The 19424-nt window shown below is 40.0% G+C and overlaps 1 protein-coding gene across 1 annotated transcript in view; it reads right to left on the bottom strand.

Annotated features, from left to right (window-relative positions):
• XPO5 (exportin 5) overlaps window positions 1-19424 on the bottom strand; it is a 56847-nt gene that overhangs the window by 6316 nt on the left and 31107 nt on the right. Inside the window, exons 16-24 of the mRNA XM_054569411.1 lie at window positions 19356-19397; window positions 18943-19032; window positions 17995-18194; window positions 16398-16497; window positions 15405-15586; window positions 3898-3998; window positions 2072-2168; window positions 1115-1251; window positions 371-468 (exon numbers count right to left, since the gene is read on the bottom strand). Of these exons, the coding sequence (XP_054425386.1) occupies window positions 371-468; window positions 1115-1251; window positions 2072-2168; window positions 3898-3998; window positions 15405-15586; window positions 16398-16497; window positions 17995-18194; window positions 18943-19032; window positions 19356-19397 (1047 nt within the window). The remainder of the gene's footprint in view (window positions 1-370; window positions 469-1114; window positions 1252-2071; window positions 2169-3897; window positions 3999-15404; window positions 15587-16397; window positions 16498-17994; window positions 18195-18942; window positions 19033-19355; window positions 19398-19424) is intronic.

The following is a 19424-nucleotide window of genomic DNA, read 5'->3' on the forward strand; positions in this document are numbered from 1 at the left end:
AGGGCAGCAGATCAAACACTTCTTTGCTTGGAAAGGATGAACAATTTTAGAATTCCTGGGTCAGTCTGGGCACATCTGTTCTCCACCCAGCTGGTCCCCCTTCTTAATTCCAGAGTCAGTGAAACAGATCCAGGGGAAGCCCTGGTCACCTTCCCCCAGATAACAGGACGTCAGGAGCAGAAGCTGACTCTGCAGGTGCTTCATAGACAATTAAACCAGTTTAGTTCTTGGGGGCTGCTCAATCTGCTGAAGGAAAGGTGGGACGGCTATACAGCCATCCTGCTTGCAGGAGCTCCTGACTTGCAAGACTCATGAGAGGCCAGGCACCCTAGGAGTCCACTTTGTTACCCTTTCTTGACTAATCTCTTACCATATGGAGGTAGGTGAAAAGAGGTCCAAGGATGGGAGACACAAGGGCTTCATAGTGCTCTGGGGGACAGAAGAGCACCAGAGGCTTCACAAAGACCCATGCCACAGCAGGTTAAGAAATTTTAGCACATGAGCACACATCCCTTTCATTCTAAAGTACCCCTTATCTGACAGGCAATAGGTTGAGCCCTTGGACAGGGTCAACCCACAATGGACTTGCAAGAACATACTGTGTTAATCTTCATGTTCTTTTCTGAAAACTCTAAGCTGCATGGATACTCATTTCCATTATATTTTTACCTTCACTGTCCTTTCTACCAGGCTGCACGTTATGGGCAGTGGGTTGCCTGAAAGTAGGGAGGAAAATAGGAGGGGACCCTTGTCATAAACTCTCCTTTACCAGTCTCCTTATAACTCAAGGAAAAAAGATATTAAAAAAAAAAATCCAAATGATGATGAGGTATTAGAGTGCAATTTCAAGGAGGAAGCGCCTGTCAAAATATATAAATGGGATGAAAGTAGGACGGTAAAGAGTTGCTCCTAAGAAGAGCTTTCAAGCCCCCTGGACTGCCTTACTGTTTTTCCTGCATTTACTTCAATTTTCTTGCCCTTTTAATGTGGTGGTTATACACTTTAGATATATGATTCCATCTGTTCCATACAGCTCAGCTCTGCCTCCTCTGGTGCCTATGAACTGCTCCTGTGTTCAGTCTTCTGGGTTACCTAGGGACCTTTGAAAGGATATGAAGCATGGGTCTGAGTCGATAGTCAGGAATATTGTTCAGATTGACGAAGGCTGAGCTGAGAAGCTGGGTTGCCAGGTCCTCCACGGTGTAAAAGTCCTGCTGCATGGAAGGGCCTGCCTTCCCCAGGATATGGAAACTGCAAGGGAAATCAGGGCAATGAGAAATCCAACATCTATTACTGCCAGCAATGACTGCCCCAGGAAATCTCTGTGCTGTGGTGGTACAGAGACTTCTAGTATACAATAAGCTAGAAAAGTGATTGTATTTACTTCTTAAGAGAACTTTAGCTAATCAGTATATTTTAAAGGTGTGGACTTAATCTTTTGTCAAAAGTGAAAGTAACACTCCTTTGCTTCCCACTCTTAAGGAAACTTCCTGATAGCAGATTCAGCATCTTCTGAAAGTCAGCTTTTGGTATATTTTGGTACCCAAGATCAGCAGTAGTCTTTATTACTTCGTAAGTAATACGGACTTACCACGGAGTATCTTGTTAGTTTGGCTGATTAGGCTCTGGGTTATGAGGCCAGTGGCCTGGGTAAGGCAGTGCAGAGGAGGGCCTCTTTGCCTCCCCATTCCACAACCAGGACCTGGAGACAAAATCTGACCAGCCCCGTCCCATTGCCCCATAAAAGGCAGGCTTTGAGTGGCGAGGGATATGAGAAAAGGCATCCCCACCACTGTATCTTCTGCTTGGTCTCATCATTTTATGCACCAGAACGGACAAGTTGTGCATAAGATATCAAGTCATGGCTAGGACTGGGACACATATGACAATTATAAAAAAGCAACTGTAAGAAAACTGTTAATTTTAATTGAAACTGGAATTATTAGTTCCCTGTCAAATTCTTGCTTCATCTTACCTGACTTTAATTCTAGATCAAAAGTCCAACCCATGGTCATTCCTATACAACACATGCCTAGGAAGAGAATGTGAAGAGGCTGCATTGGTTCATTACCAGTTTTCATAGAGAGTGGAGAAGAAACGCTGCATTCTCTCCAAGACTGTTTTGTAAACAGGAGAATCATTCAGTTCCAAGAGAGGCTGAGGTAATCCTATAGAGAAAGAAAGGTCAGGTACACACTGCTCCACTTCCAAGAGTCTCAATGTACCAACCCCTACTGCAGGCATGGTTTGGGGGTGGGGGATGGGGAGTGTTATAAATGCCAAGCAGCTGGCCAAGTCTTCCACCAGCTGGAGGTGCCAAGAGCTACACTGTCTGGGTAGGAAAAGGCGAAAGCTATTTAAGTACTCAGGACTTCAGACTAGACCGGGGTACTCCAACTTTTGCTTGGGATTCTCCAGGCAAGGTGATGGGAATTGTACCAAAACACACAATGAGAGCTCAAAATGATCTCTCCATAATGAAGTGGGGCCTCCCTTTTTAAGCTGTAGAACCTCTTTTTCAAGCAAAATTTAACGCAAAGCCCAAGATGTGTAACAGATCAAAATGAAACTCACTTACCTCAGTATAATAATTGCCTAAAAAGAGCTATACTTCTAATCAGAGGAAATTTTATATTCCAAGTCTTGTTCATGGTTGGAAGCTGTCAGAAGGAACTGTCTGTCCATTCTAGTATGTTTGGCTGGCCGTACATTTCTATAGCAGGAGTTCATGGTTTAATTTGAATAATAATTGAATGTGTGTGTGTGTGTATGTGCATGCGTGTGTGCGCGTGCACATAGCAACACCTACTTTTTATAACGGCAAGACATTCTTTGGAAGTTTTATTTTTACTGGTTTCTGCAACATGGACCTTAAGTGTAGTGGTGCCAAAGGAAATGGCCAAGGACTTTGTAGGCCCAGACAGACCTAAGCTCTGGAAAGGTAAACTAACACCCTTCCTTTCATTAACATGCTTACTGGTTTGCTTAACCACAGCCAGGCCCAGGCAGAGGTTATGGGTGGGAATGAAGAGATACTGTGGGAGGAGTGATGAAGTTTCAGAGCCAGCATGAAGCTTCAGAGATGGGCACAAAGTTTACACAAGTCTGGATGTCTCTAGCTCTAAGTTCTAATTATCATGGCCTTGCTCCCTTTGGTTCCAGCCACGCGAGTCACTCTCTACTCCCTGGACATACCGAGCTCTTTCTTGCATGCCTCAGCATCTTGTTCCTGCCAGTCTGTTTGGCCAGAATGCTCAGCATCTCCTCTTGCCCCCAACCTGGTGAGCTCCTACTGATCCTTCAAGTCTCCACTGGGGGGACAATCTTCTGGCTCCTCCCCAAGACACAGTCTAACAGTCACTTTCCTTCACAGCACATGTTACAGTTAGGATTGCATAGTTACTTGTTAATGGGAAAAATGAGTTAAGGCAACATTCTAATCCAGGAAACATAGCTTAGAAATGATTTCTTTAAAATTTTTGATATATTACTGCTAAGAGCTATCTAAGCTTAATTGTTGTAATACCTTTTTAGCTCCATACATACAAGGCAGGAAATTATGTTAATATCCTTCAGGTCAAAAAAACCATGGTTTCTTTATAACCTAAAGACTCTGACACGCACCCCTCCCTGGAGGAGTTACTATGGGGTAGGGGGTGGCAGTGGGGAAAAACTGCCTCTGAAGACCTTCTCTGCTTGCTACGATAATGAAGTAAATGCACTTGTTCCAAGAGAGGCTGTAGGAACTCCATACATGCATTTCTGAACAAACAGGTAGTCAAGGTAGTGCCAGGTGACAAAGAGGAGACAGTGTGCCTTCACACTGAGGCTGCCTGAGGAGCCCATTAGAGGTAAGGTGAGCTTCAAGGAAAAAAAAAAAAAGGCTAGATTTCTTACCTAAAATAGCAGATTTTTCCACTTCAAGCATATCCAGAGCCTTTGTGAAAGGCTCTACCATTTTGGCTAGCATTTCTGGTGCATATAAAGTATTGTGAGTTCTAAAAGAAAAAAAGGATGCTATGTGAACTTTTCCTAGTCTGTTGCAGAAGGCCAAGACCGGGTTTCACCTTGTCATTCAGTGATACTACACTTCCACATAGACAAATCTCCCTGTCAACACTACTCCTGGCAGGGGAAAAAAGGACGGTATAAACATTTAAATATTTCCCTGGAAAAGAGAACAGACTCAAAGCTATTAAGTACAGTTGTATAGTATACCAGCCTAAAAGCAATCAAGATGAGAAACAAATCCTGAGATAGCTGGATAATATCACAGTCTGAACTAGAAAGCAAAATTCTTTTAAACTTGAGACCATGCTTGGCGCTCTATTTTCTGATTGCCAGCGATACAGGGTGCAATGTCGAGGCACTGTGCAGCCACCGACAGGAACAGAGAGCAAGTGGTAATATTCTCCCATTTTTTCAGATGTTCTGTCTCCATCCCAAGAACAAAGACTATTTGCTCTGACAGCTGTCTCAGCGTCCTGAAGGAACATCCACAATTCCCACAGGTGCATCTGTTCCCCAGCAAAATGACTTACCTGAGCAGTCACTGGCTTTGTATGACTGAGGAGGAATGACTGTGGACCTCATCTACCTGCCGCCCACAGTAGTCCCTCTTAACCACAACAATGGCACACTGAACAATCTATAGCCAGAGAACATGACTACCTATTTTTCTTTTAAAAGTTAATTATAAAACATCTTAAACATACAGAAAATTACAAAATATAACAGACACCAGTAAGGTTACATATTTAAGATGCACACTGACCAGATCTTTTTAGACTGTGCTTAAAAAAAAAAACAACAAAAAACCTCAACATTATTTTTAAAATCTAACCATGTACACTTATTAGTACACTCAAACTGTCTTTTAGAATGCCACTTAGTATTGTCTCCACTCTTTTGCTTACACAAAGAGCCTAATGATGAGCTTTTGGCAGAGGTCTCCTTGGGTACACATGTGAGTTTCCCTATGGTGGACATAAACACATAGAATCACAGGCAACTGGTCCTTTGCAACTCACAGGTGCAAATATGTTCTCCCAGTCAGTGGCCTGACTTGCTTACACTGACATCTGCAATAGGCTATGCTTTTTTTCTTTTTTAATTGTGCTAAAATAAAATACATACAACACAAAATTTACCATTTTTAAGTGTAGAGTTTAAATGGTATTACTCAAACTGTTGTGCAATCATCACCATTACCCATCCCCACAACTATTTTCACCTTGTAAAACAAACTCTGCATATATTAAGCACAAATTCCCCATTCCTCCCTTCCCCAAGCCCCTGGCAACCACCATTATTACACTTTCTATTCTTATGATTTTGTCTATGTTAATTACCTCATCTAAGTGGAATCATACAGTATACGGACAAAAATGGGGCTACTTGTAAGCCTAGCAGGATCAGTAACCGAATGTAATACACAGGATCATATAAAATTTCCTAACTCAACAGATTTTAATGGGAAGTCATGTCCTAAAGCCTATATAATAAATTCATCTCTACCTTGAGCAAGTCCTGTCCATTGTTTTTATCCATAACATACTTAAAACACCAAAATGATCTCTTCTCCAAACCTCCAAAGATAACCACCGAGTACGGTGGGGCAATCCCAACATTCTTCATTATGATCTTTGATCTGCACACCTCTGCAAACTATGTGTGTTAAATGTTAACTATCCTGCACCCACCAATGTAAAAGAATTATGTATTTCTCTACTTTATTTTGTACCTAATCCTAGAGATTTGCCTTGCTTTACTTTCTCCCTCCTTAATCTGCCATCACTGCATTTCCTGTAACCTTCCCTATGTCTTCTTTGATTCTAATGTACAAAATGAACTGCAAAACTGCTTACTCCCTGGAGCACTGTATCTCAATCCTTTAAGATTTTGGTTCCAGGACTGGCCCCAAAACCTTTGCTCCAATAAACTCTTTAAACCTTTCTTTAGGTTTGGAATTTCTTTCATTGAACATGTATTTGTCTTTTTGTCACTGGCTTATTTCACTTAGCATTATGTCCTCAAGATTCATCCATGTTGTAGCATATTGCATAATTTTCTTCTTTTTATGGGCTGAGTAATATTCTATTAGCATATGAATGCCACATTTTGCTTATCTACTCATCCATCAGTAAATAACTTAGGTTGCTTTCATGTTTTAGCTATTGTAAATAATGCTGTTATGAACACAGACATATATATCTCTCTTTAATATCTTTTCTTTTTTTCTAAAGGCAATACCAATGGCTTTTTTAAAAAAAAAGATTTTATTTATATCTTAGAGACAGAGAAGGGAGGGAGAAAGACAGGGAGAGAAACATCATTTAGGGGCCTCTCAAAGCCCCCAACTGGGGACCTGGCTTGCAACCCAGACATATGCCCTGACTGGGAATCAAACCTGTGACCTTTTGGTTTGCAGCCCAGTGCTCAACCCACTGAGCCACACCAGCCAGGGCACTGACACCCTACTTTCAATTCTTTTGACTATGTACCTAAAATTGAAATTGCTGGATAATACGGTAATTGTTTTTAATTTTTTGAGGAATCACCAAATATTTTAGGAACCATTTTCCACAGTGGCTGTACAATTTTACATTCCCACCAACAGTGCACAAGTGTTCCAATTTTTCCCCAACACCTTTTTCTGATTCTTTTGATAGTAGCAATCTTAATGGGTATGAAATGATACCCCATTACAGTTTAAATTTGCATTTCCCTAACAATAGGTGATTTTTAAGCATCTTTTCATTTGCTCATGGCCTTTCTGTTCAAGTCCTTTGTTCCTTTTTGAATTGTTTTGTTATGAAGGAGCAGACGCCATGCAGAGGAAAGGGTATAGAGAAGGGCGCGGTCTGCCATGAGGTCTGAGGGTGTAGAGAGAAGCCATACAGGTTGAGAGAAAGAAAGAAGCCATGCAGGAGGAAAGGGTGTAAGAAGAGAGCTGATGGAGCTGTGCAAGGACCTGTCTAACCAAACACGGATTTGTGGGAGATGTCTGGAGCTGAACTGACCAGGAATGCTGACTTCTGCTTCTCTGACAACATACAGAGAAGCCACTCTCTTGGGATATGTGCCTCCCTGGACTCCACTATGATCCAGTGTAACACGGCGCATGTTTTCCTGGACCATTACATGAAGGCTGAGAACAATGTACCCCAGATCCTGAAGGAGAGAGCTGCTGCGAGAGGATGGAGACTCTAAAACCCAGAAGTGCACCTTCCTGAAAGGATGGAGACCTGTTTGCTCAGTGGGCTTAAAATCAGATAAGGGTATGGGGAACTTCAGGGGATGGTGTTGGCTTATAGCCTTTGGAGAGCGTGCGAAGTGCTGGGTTTCGTGGGAGAACAGGGCTCTGAGCAGGCGTGCTCTCAGCCCCCCGAGATTGGAATCCTATTAATAAAACACCTTTTCCTTCAAAAAAATAAGACAAAAAAGTTTTGTTGTTAGGGTGGCATATATAGAAAATATATTCTGAACATTAATCTCTTATCAGATATGTGATATGTAAATATTTCTCCCATTCTATGGGTTGCCTTTTTATTTTGCGGAATAATGTCTTTTAATGCACAAAATTTAAAATGTTCTCATGAAATCTATTTTTTTCAATTTTTATGTTACCAGTGCCATTGGTGTCATAGCTAAGAAATCATTGCCAAATCCACTGTGAAGTGGATTTCTATGATTTCATTGAAGAGTTTTATTGTTTTAAGTCTTATATTAGGTTCTTGATCCCCTCTGACTTAATTTTTGTACATGGTGTTAAGTAAGGGTCCAACTTTACTCATCTGCACGAGGATATCCAGTTCTCCTAGCACCATTTATCGAAACTACTGTCCTTTCCCCATTGAATAGTGTTGATATTCTTATTTTTTAAAGATTTTATTTATTTATTTTTAGAGAGAGGAGAAGGGAAGGAGGAAGAGAGGGAGAGAAACATTGATATATGAGAGATACATCCATTGGCTGCCTCTCATATGCCCCCAACTGGGGACCTGGCCCGCAACCCAGGCATGTGCCCTGACTAGGAATAGAAGTGATGACCTCTCGGTTCTCAGGCTGGCACTCAATCCACTGAGCCACACCATCCAGGGCTTGACATTCTTGTCAAAAATCATTTGACCATATATATGAGGGTTTATTTCTGGGTTTTTTACTCTATTCTATTGGTCTGTATGTCTTTATGCCCATATTATGCTGTTTTGATGATGGTAGCTTTGTAGTGGTTTTTGAAATCAGAAAGAGTGAGTCCTCCAATTTGTTTTTCACGATTGTTTTTGGGGACTTCCAGTCAAGATAGAGGTGTAGGTAGACATGCTTCTCCTCTTTGCACAAACAGAGAAAGAATTAAAACTAGATCTCAAAACAACACCCATAACTGTCATAAAATTGAACAGTATGGAAGTCCAACAACCAAGGATTTGAAGACACATTCATTTAGATGGGTAGGAGGAGGGGCAGAGTAGTGTGGAGAGGCAGTGGCAGCAGTGGAATGAACCATCCCACATTCATGTGTGGTGGATGAAAATTGGGAGGGATACCTTGGGAGCAAGTGATCCCAGCCTCAGGCCAGACCACACAGCCCAGAGTTCCAGTGCCAGCAAGATAAATACCCATAACTCCTGGCTATAAAAACCAGTGGGGGTTGGGGTCGTGGAAGAAACTACCAGATTTTCAGGAGACTCAGCTTAAAGGGCCCTAATGCATTTAGAACATACACAAGTGCACATGCTCTGGGATTCACCATTAGGGCAACAGCTGGAAGGGCACCGATTGCCACCACTGTCCCCTCTTCTAGCCCTCCTCCCACACAGAACCACAAAGTGGTGAAGTGGGTTGCCTCACCTTTGTGATTGCCTAAAGCTCTGACTCACACAATTTACAGGTGCCTTTTCTACAATAGGCCACACTACTGAGACAGGGAGTCAAAACAGCTCTACCTAATACACAGAAACAAACACAGGGAGGCTGCCAAATTGAGGAGACAAAGAAATATGACCCAAATAAAAGAACAGAATAAAACGAAATGGAGATAACCATCCTCTCAGAGGTAGAGTTCAAAACACTGGTGATCAGGATGCTCAAAGAACTCACTGAGTACAGCAACAACATAAAGGAAGAAACACTAAGGTTACACTAAGTGAAATAAAGAAAAATCTACAGGCAACCATCAGTGGAGGGAAGGAAGCTGGAATTCAAATCGACGATTTGGAACATAAGGAATATTCAACCAGAACAGCCAGAAGAAAAAAAGAATTAGGAAAAAAAAAGAGGCTAGTATAAAGATTCTCTGGGACTTCTCCAAATGTACCAATATCCGAATCATAGGGATGCCAGGAGGAGAGGAGAAAGAGCAAGAAGTTGAAAACTTATTTGAAAAAATAATGAAAGAAAACTTCCCTAATTTGGTGAAGGAAATAGACATGCAAGTCCAGGAAACACAGACAGCCCCAAACAATTTGGATCCAAAGAGGACCACAGCAAGACACATCATAATTAAAATGCCACAGGTTAAAGATAAAGAGAATCTTAAAAGCATCAAGAGAAAAGCAGTTAGTTCCTACAGGGGAGTTCCCATAAGACTGTCAGCTGATTTCTCAAAAGAAACTTTGCAGGCAAGAAGGGACTGGCAAGAAGTATTCAAAGTGAGGAAATGCAACCTAGACTACTCTATCCAGCAAAGCTATCATTTATAATAGAAAGTCAGATAAATGCTTCCCAGACAAGGTAAAGCTAAAGGAGTTCATCATCACCAAGCCATTATTACATGAAATGTTAAAGGGACTTATTTAAGAAGAAGAAGAGCAAAACTATTAACATTAAAATGGCAACAAATTCACAATTATTAACAACTGAAACTAAAAAAAAACCAAACTAAGCAAACAACCAGAACAGGAACAGAATCATAGAATGCGGGGAAAAAAAAGGTGCATGGATTAAGAAGCATAATTGGCCCCGGCTGGTGTGACTCAGTGTGTTGAGTGCCAGCCTGCAAACCAGTTCAATTCTCAGGGCACGTGCCTGGGTTGCAGGCCAGGTTCCCGGTTGGGGGCAAGTGAGAGGCAGCCAATTGATGTTTCTCTCCCTCTCTTTCTCTCTCTATTCCCCTGTCTCTAAAAATATATACATAAACCCTAAAAAAAAAAAAAAAAAAAAAAAAGAGAGAGAGAGAGAGAGAGAGTCATAATTGGTAGGTACAAAATAGACAGGGAGATGTTAAGAATAGTACAGGAGCCCTGGCTGGTGTGGCCCAGTGGATTGAGTGCTGGCCAGTGACCTGAAAGGTTGCTGGTTTGATTCCCAATCAGGGCACATGCCTGGGTTGTGGGCCAGGTCCCTGGTTGGGGGTGTGCAAGAGGCAGCCAACTGATGTTCTTCTTGCACATCAATGTTTCTCTCCCTCTTTCTCACTCCCTTCCACTCTCTCTGAAAATAAATAAATAACATCTTAAAAAAAAAATAATAGCATAGGAAACAGAGAAGCCAAGAGTTTATATGCACAACCCAGGGACATGAACTAAGGGAAGCGGGTACTGGGTGGAGGAGGGCAAAGGGGGAAAAATTGGGACAACTGTAATAGCATAATCAATAAAATATATTTTAAAAAAGAGATTGTTTTGAGTATTTGGGGTCCCTTGAAATTCCACATGAATTTCAGGATGAGTTTTTCTATTTCTGTAAGAAAGTATTATTGGGATTTTGAAAGAGGAGAGTGAATATGTAGATCGTATTGGGTATTATCAACATTTTAATAATATTGTCTTCTAATCCATGAACATGGGGTGTGTTTCCATGCACATGGCTTTTTAAATTTTTTTCAGCAATGTTTTGTAGTATTCAATGTGCAAGCCTTTCAACTTCCTTGGATGCTAATTCCTAAGTATTTTATTATCTTTGATGTTATTATAAATGCAACTGTTTTTGCAATTTCCTTTTTAAATTGTTTCTTTTTAGAATATAGAAATGCAACAGATTTTTGTGTGTTGATTTTCTATCCTGCTACTTTGTGAAATTCATGTACAGTTGATCCTTGAGCAACACAGGTTTGAACTGTGCAAGTCTACTTACACACAGATATTTTTCAATTGGGATTTTCTTTGTCATTTGTGAATAGAGATAGTCTTACTTCTTTTCCACTTTGAATGCCTTTATTTCTTTTTCTTGCCTAACTGCTCTGTGTGGGGTTTCCAGTACACAATGTTGAATAGCAGTGGTGAAAGTGGGCATCCCTGCTTGTTCCTGATGGTAGGGCGAGAGCTTTCCATCTGTCACCATTGAATATGATAAAAGCTGTGGATTTTTTATAAAAATCATTTTTCATGTTGAGGAAGTTCCTTACTAGTCCAAGTTAGCAGAGTGTTTCTTTTTTCATGAGAGGATGTTGGATTTTGTCAAATGCTTTTTCTGTGTCAGTTAAGATGTTTGCATGGTTTTTTTCCCCCTTCGTTCTATTAATATGGTATATTACACTTATTTTTGTATGTTGAACCACTCTTAACATCCCCAGGATAAATCCTACTTGGTCATGGTGTATAATCTTTTCAACATGCTGTTACTGTCAGTCTGCTTGTACTCTATGATGCTGTCTAAAACTCTGCCTTAGCTTTTATATCCTGCTGTGCAGAGCCCAAAGATAGGTAACAAGTGCCATTTACTTTCAAAAACTGCAGTGTGTCATTTTTTTAGTTCCTGAATTAAGGTTTCTTTGGAAGATGTCTGATACTATGAAATGATTTCTGATAAAATCAGTTTCCAGAAAAAATTCAGTGTAAGTTTGACAGAGAGCAGATGAGCAGTTTCTTATTCTTTAACTGTGTCTGTGACCCAAAGAGATAACTTAGAAAACAGAAGTTAATGGGTCATATGTCAAATGTCCCTGGAGCTACAACAGAATCTTGTATTCATCATATCCTTTCCTCCTCCTCAAGGAGGTGGTACTATGGTAACTGCACCTCTACCTCATAAGCAGAGGAGGACTCCGAGTACGGACTGCTCTGGTATCTCTGACTCCAGGTCAATTTTTCATAAGCAGAGACACCTACAACTCTTAGTTATATTCAGGTTCCTGAAATATCACCCTTCCTGACACACTTGCAAGTCAGAGCTCTGTGCTTCCACATTAAGAGGGACCAGTTAGTGCTTGGCAAAGAAAAAGACAACTACCACATTTTGCCATGTATAATGTGCTCTCACGTTTTCGGCCCAAACTTTCAGGAAAAAAAAATCTTTTGTTTTAATTTTTTAATTCAATTTTTTATTTACTTATATTTAGAAACAAAACTGATTCCCATATTCCAGGGTATTATTTTGCATACAGAAATCGCTATTGCTTTCTAGAGTTACACTTTTAATGCACAAGCATAAATAAAAGAATTAAAAACATTTATATAGATAAGGAATTAGTACTACCCATGTATAATATGCATCCTTATTTTTCCCTCAAAAGTTTGGTCAAAAAAGTGTGCATTATCCATGGCAAAAAGTGGTAGGTAATAAAAGTTTTAAGTTTTGGACAATCTGTACCTATCTGAAATACAGGAGTTGGCAAAAATAGGTTTACAGTTGTAATACAAATAAATAATACAATGATTAATACATAATAATATCAGAATAAACTGTTTCATGTACTCAGTATTGTAAAGTTCCTTTTGCCAACCCCTTTATTCTTAGTATCACCAGCTAAGAGTATAATCCTTATGCTAAATAAGACTTTACACACACAAAGATTTCAGCAGAACATATAGATGACATATAGAAACAATGTAACAAACTTCAAGTTAGCAGAAAAGCTATAATTATAAACAGATATTAATGACAATGTACCTTTCAGGATTCAGAGAGTTCTGTTCCCCACATTTGTCTTTTGGTTATGGCAAATACTTAACCAAATGCAATACTTACTTTTTGGTTATTTCTCTACCAACCCAATAGAAATAACACTGTCCAATAGAAATACAATGTAAGCCACATAAGCCACTGACAATTTTCTAGCCAACCAAACTTAAAAATTTGAAAAGAAACAGGTTAAATTAATATTTTATTTAATCCAATGCATCAGAAGAAATCATTTCAACATGTTATCAACAATTCAAAATTACTGAGATATTTTATTCTTTTTTTTGTAATAAGTTTTCAAAATCTGATGTGTATTTTATACTTACAGCTTATCTCAGTTCAAACTAGCCATATTTCAAGTGCTCAAGAGCCAACTACAGTAGTGGCTACCACACTGGATAGCATAGCTCTAACACCTTCTTTGCTTATCAGACAACTTGACACAGAGTTAAACCTTACAGCTCCAGTATACAACTGGTAGAAATGTACATTGTAACTTAATTGGTTCTACTGATGAAAACTGAAAACAGGCATGCATACCTTATAAACCAGGAATTCTACTCTTACCTGTAGGATTCTACTTCTGTTCAACAGAAATGAAGTATTAAGTAAGTATTTGCATAACCAAAAGACATTTACAAGAATGTTAGCAGCACTGTTTCTAGTAACAAAACACTAGGAACTACCCAAAAGTCCATCAACACTAAATGGATAAATAATTTACAGCATATTCACACCATAAAATACCACTCAAGCAATGGGAATAAACACACAACTATGTGCAATAACATGGATGACTCTTACAAATATAATATTGAGCAAGAGAAGCCTGACATGAAGTAGTGCATGCTTCTGACGCCATTCATTAAAGGTAAAACAACCAGGCAAAACGTTAAACGTCAGAACAGTGATTACCCTTGAGGAGCAGGTAATGATTTGAAAAGAATTGATGAATACGGTTGTTTCTTGATCTGGGTGCTGATTACATAGGTGTATCCACTTTGTGAAAATCCATCACACTCTTAATTTGTATCCTTTAATTATATATTTTGTGTCCTTATGTTATACTTCAAGATAAAATTTACTACAAAACTCTAACTACTCAAAGAATCTAACTGCTCCATAACTACAGTCAACATTTTTCAAAATACCTTTTAACCGACTTTGGGATTTCCCCAAAGCACTGAACACTTAGAAAAACATCAACATGACAACTATGCTGTTCTTGTGGCCTCCTCGCGCAACCAGGAATGAACCCTATGTCCAGGTCTGGGTTCTCAACACATGGGCTCTGGCCATGGTCCAAAAACGGCTAGATCGTTAAGTCTGTTGATATCTGACTTAATCACTTTCACATTTCTCTAAGCTAAAGAAGAGCCTTGTGGTTTTAAAAACAGTATGGGAACAAACCTTTCCTTGACTAAATATTTCACTGCCCTCTCGACATGCAAGTCATATTTCTTCACTGAAATCTTTTTTTCTTTATATCAGTACACAAAATATTGCGTATATTTCCAGACACACCCATAACAACAGCTCTTTCAGACACTCCACACTTCCAAAGTGGTTAACAAGCTCTTTACACCTTTGATTCTTAAGTTTATGATCTCAAGTGTCCGTTGCCAGCAGAGCGTCTCTGAGACATGAGTAATTTGTTTTGCTCAGTTGAGACTCTGCTCTTACACCCTGTAAAAGAGGCCAAAAAGCACTGTAACACAGCTCTAACCTGTAACTCAGAAATAATGATTATGAAAAGCAATCAAATTTTGCTTTGGCCAGTAAGAACTGAATTCTATCCAAAGCCTATCTTTCTAGAGAGCATCTCTGAATCATCAAACATACATCAGGTAACTAACAAGGCTAGACTTGGCATATTTCAATTTGAATATACTAGCTCATGTGATTTATAACGGTGATTCTGAACCTTTGATATGTGTAAGAACCACCTTGGGATCTTGTTTTAATACAGATTCTGATATAATGCCTGGGGTGGGACCCCAATTCTGCATTTCAAACAAGCTGATGCTGCTGGTCTGAGGACTCAACTTTGAGAAGTAAACACCTAGGAAAGGGAGGTGGAACAGGTATCATGCCTTCCTTTGGCATGATCAGCCACTGGATGTTTGGTCCATTTGACATTGAGTCATTATTGATTAATTCAGATTAGCTTATTTGAATATCACCCAGAAAGCATCACTAGAGAAAGCAACCGTCCTGTTCCCAATGAGTAATTTCTTTAGTGGCAAAAATTTAGACCAAATAAAACTTAGCAAAAAAGTTAAGGATAAGGTATAAAAAAGTAGGAAAAAAAAACACAGAGGAGATTTAAATTGAGAAAAGCCATTTTGGGATTAGCACCCATGTGTTCACTTGAAATGCAAGATTTAATGCAAGTGAGAGCTAATGTTATTTTTAAAAAGAAACTTTCCCCCCATGGAAGTAAACAACACCTAATGCCTTATTTACCACCATCATGATCTGAAGAAATATAAACAGACTTTCAACTTTTGAGATTCTTAGAGAAAAAAAAAAAAGAAAGAAAAACCATTATTCTGACTCACCTTATAAGGGCAAGCAAATTGTCAAGAAGTTTCAGAATCTGCTCTGTGCAGGGGTTACGGAAGATTGGATTTCCAGTGGGCGTATAACCCACCACAAATCCCCCAGCTTTGGCCTCTTCAAGGTCGGTGGGCCAGCAAGTTCGTTTCACAACACCCAGAATGCTATACACACAAAAGCTCATCTACAGAAAAACAAAAATGAAAGGTATACATAAAAGGGGAAGAAAAGACAAAAGTGCTATTAGATATATGCAAGGTGATACAGAGACCAGAAAGAAGGAAAAGACTCCTGCCCCCATCCCTGTCCCTTCCTTTAGGGTCAAGTCCTTTCACTGCCATCTTCAAGTGCAGTGGTAGGCTCTAGAAACTTCTCTGTCATGAGGAGGTCCTTCCAGAGGCTGCAGTGGCCCTCTCACAGGACTCCAATTAGAAGGTGGCTTAGACATGCTTCAAAGCAAAGTACTTAGACAGACATTTCATCTACTCTTTGAGTTGACCCTATACCCTCCAGCTTAAGCCTCGACAGTTTCTGACCCCCACTCATGGTATTCTCAACCAACCTGTTACTTGCCAGGTTAATTAACGTGATTTTTGCCATAATAGAGACAAAAACAATGCTTATTTGAATAGCAAAGAACTGAAAAATCTCAGATTTGCAAGTCAGATCATCATTTAGGATTTTACATGCCAGAGAGCAATGGCAGGGAGGACTCACCCTGCTGACCAAGTTCTGACCTACTTCCTCATTACACCTTCAGTCTTCAGAGCTATTTAGAGATCCTTAAAGCCAAAATAATGACTTCATAGAAAAGACCATCTGCTCTGCTGTGGGAACTAACTCAAGAATTCAAGACTAAAGAAGAAAAGAAAGGAGAAGCTTAGGAAAGTGAAGAGCCCAGGTTTCTGACCCATATAGAAAAAACGTAAATGACAACACCCCTACTCCTACCCATGTCAAATTCAACTTCCCATTCCCAGGAAAGGCTTACTCACTCGTGCACGGTTTAAGCCACAGGAATCCTCCACAGCAGGGTCACAGCTTTTCCGATCTGCACCCACATAGGCAAGAAATGCATCAACATCTGACAGCACTCTGAAGGTTGAGGGGAAAGACAAGCTATACCATGATTTTAAGCAAGGACAGTTTCTTCCACAAGAGCTATGGTTATTTGGCCCCAAAGAACAGTTGTTAAGAGTGAGAGCAGCTTAATCATACTGTCAGCTTTCATTTGACAGTTTAAACTCCTCTTCTCACTTCTAAATGTTATTAGTGACACTTTTAAGAATACAAGCTTGGACCCTGGCTGGTGTGGCTCAGTGGATTGAGTGCCAGCCTGTGAGCCAAAAGGTTGCCTGTTTGATTCCCCATCAGGGCACATGCCTGAGTTGCACGCCAGGTCCCCAGCTGGGGGTGTGCGAGAGGCAACCGATCATGTATCTCTTGCACATCGATGTTTCCCTCCTTCTCTTTCTCCTTCCCTTTCCCTTTCTCAAAAATAAACAAAATCTTAAAAAAAAATACAAATTTGGCCTAATTGGTTAGAGCATCATCTGATAGAGGTTTGATCTCCAGACAGGGCACATACAAGAATCAACCAATAAATATACATAACGAAGTGGAACAACAAACCTATGTTTACTCCTCCCTCCCTCCCTCCCTCCCTTTCTCCCTTCCTCCCTCCCTCCGTCTCCCTCCCTCCCTACTTCCTTTCTTCTCTCTAAAATCAATTTTAAAAAATAAAAAGAAAGAAAGAAAAATACAAGTTTTGATGGCACTCTTCCTCTTGGGAGCACGCCAGCACCTTCCCCTCCTCTTTCCCGGTGTGGTGTGCTGTCTCTCAGGAGTGTGCCTGTGCCTTTCCCTTCCCCTTCTTCTTCCCACCAGGTGCGGTACCTTTGCCTTTCTCTCTCCTAAGCTCCAAGGGCCCTTCTTTTGTCTCTGTAATTTGTTTCCTGGGCCTAAGCAGCCCAGTTGGCTCACTTCGACTACCTATGTAACTTTCTAAATAACCTTTCTCTTATTAAGAAAAAAAAAGAATACAAGCTTGAGAATGCTATGTGGGCACAGGTGAGTGTCTGTGCGGCTCCTACTCAGTACTACCCATAATGGCTGTTCTTATTTTTCTACATATACTGGTGCTGCAACACAGACACACTGCAGATTTCACTGTGGCCTCCCAAACCATACAATCCATTTTTTATTCTCTCTCCCCTACGCCTCTGCTCAGCAAGGGGTTATTTTCAACAATTAGAATACAGGCTGCTTTCATATATCACTGATTGTGCCATTACATCTTGATATCCTTACCCTCCCGTTCTGGGCATAGCATGCTCACTCTCTCTTTTTTTTTAGTTAATTACAGTTGACATTCAATATTATTTTATATTAGTTTCAAGTATACAGCATAGTGGTTAGACATTTATATAAATTATGAAGTGATCCTCCTGATGAGTCTAGTACCCACCTGGCACAATATTACTGACTATATATTCCCTATGCTGTACTTTGCATTCCCATGACCAGCATAGCTCCTGAAAGAGAATGGGTACTTGAGTGCAGTGCCAGTCAGCGGCAAAGGATCTCCTCTACCTGTGCATGTCTTCAGAAAGCCAGATGCTGGCCACTGGTGCCATCAGCTCCTCTAGGAACATCTTCTGACGCTCATAGTTCTTGAATTGGTTGCTAATGAGAACCAGGGCTTCCATGAGGGCACACTTCTCCATTTGTGTCAGGAGTAGCTCATTGGAGAGGAGTTGTTTCACATGGTTATAAAGCATGTCAAAATTGGGCTGCAGATCACAAAGGAAAAAAAAAGTACTAGAGGTGGTGAAGGGGTGATTTTCAGGGAGAGGTGAGTCACTCAGGGAAGCTGGAAGGAGAACCAAGGCACTCATTCCCAAGAAGGTCAAGCTTATAACACTGTCCTTAGTAATTTAGCTATAGCGTTCTTTTCCTTGAGCAAACAAGGCAATTTAGGCAGAGGGCGCTTATCTTGAGTATTTGTGTAACTGCAATTTCCCATACTACAACTGTAAAAACAATTTGTCTGTCTTCTACATCAACTTTTACAGTATGTTCGCAAAGATCAGTTTGTTTTCTACATATACACACATTCATACAACACCGCTATTTGTTCATAAATTTATGGTTAATTTGTCATCTGGAGTAGTGCTAAATTTCTTCTAAAAACCATCCAAAAATATTGGGGTTCACATCTGGCTTCTCTCAAAATTAGGCACATCATTTGGCAGTAGTAGTTAAGAACATCACATAGTACAGTAAAGAGGTTTATACACTGATGGGAAAAATTTGGTCTCATCTATATGGAAGAGAACTATTTATTTCAAGGGAATATTTTGCATTTTTAACTCCATTATTAAGTAGAAGAAGACACCCATTCAAGGATGCTTATCTTAAGCAACAACATAGTTCCTAGTTTTCCATTTATGTGAGGTAAAAATAAAACTGAATTTACAAAAAAATATAACCAAACTCAACACGTCTCAGTGACTACTTGGCCGAAGCCCAGTGGCTTACCAGAGCGAGATGGGGGTAGTCTCGACATATCTTGATGATGGAGGAACAAGCATGTCTTCTCACGTTCCTCACTGCCCGGGTTCTGGGGGCCTGGGAAGAAATATTCAACAAACGTGGAGCCATTTTTAATATAATTTACAGATCCTGCATATTACCATGTAAGTATTTCCTTCAGAGGCAAATTCACAATCATATTGTACAACTGTAAGAGTATTAAGGAATGACGTTTATAGTCACCATGAATCCACATATTTACTGTTTGTCCTAGGGTATCTCTGGTACAACACACCTTATCATATGACCATCTCCTGCTTTTACTTACCCTTTCTACTTAATAAAAAAAAAATCTAGACTGTTAGGTATTCATACTTTTGCTCTCAAGAACAATTTGTTGGTTGAATTAATGGTCTTACCTTACTTTCTTCAACAGTTTCAAAAGTGACAGATGAAAATAGCTAAGAGGAAGGAGAAAAAGGTCATTT

This window comes from Pteronotus mesoamericanus, unplaced genomic scaffold (genome assembly GCF_021234165.1).
Source record: "Pteronotus mesoamericanus isolate MK-2021 breed Mesoamerican mustached bat unplaced genomic scaffold, CSHL_Meso_final contig_20, whole genome shotgun sequence".
NCBI classification, from domain to species: Eukaryota; Metazoa; Chordata; class Mammalia; order Chiroptera; family Mormoopidae; genus Pteronotus; species Pteronotus mesoamericanus.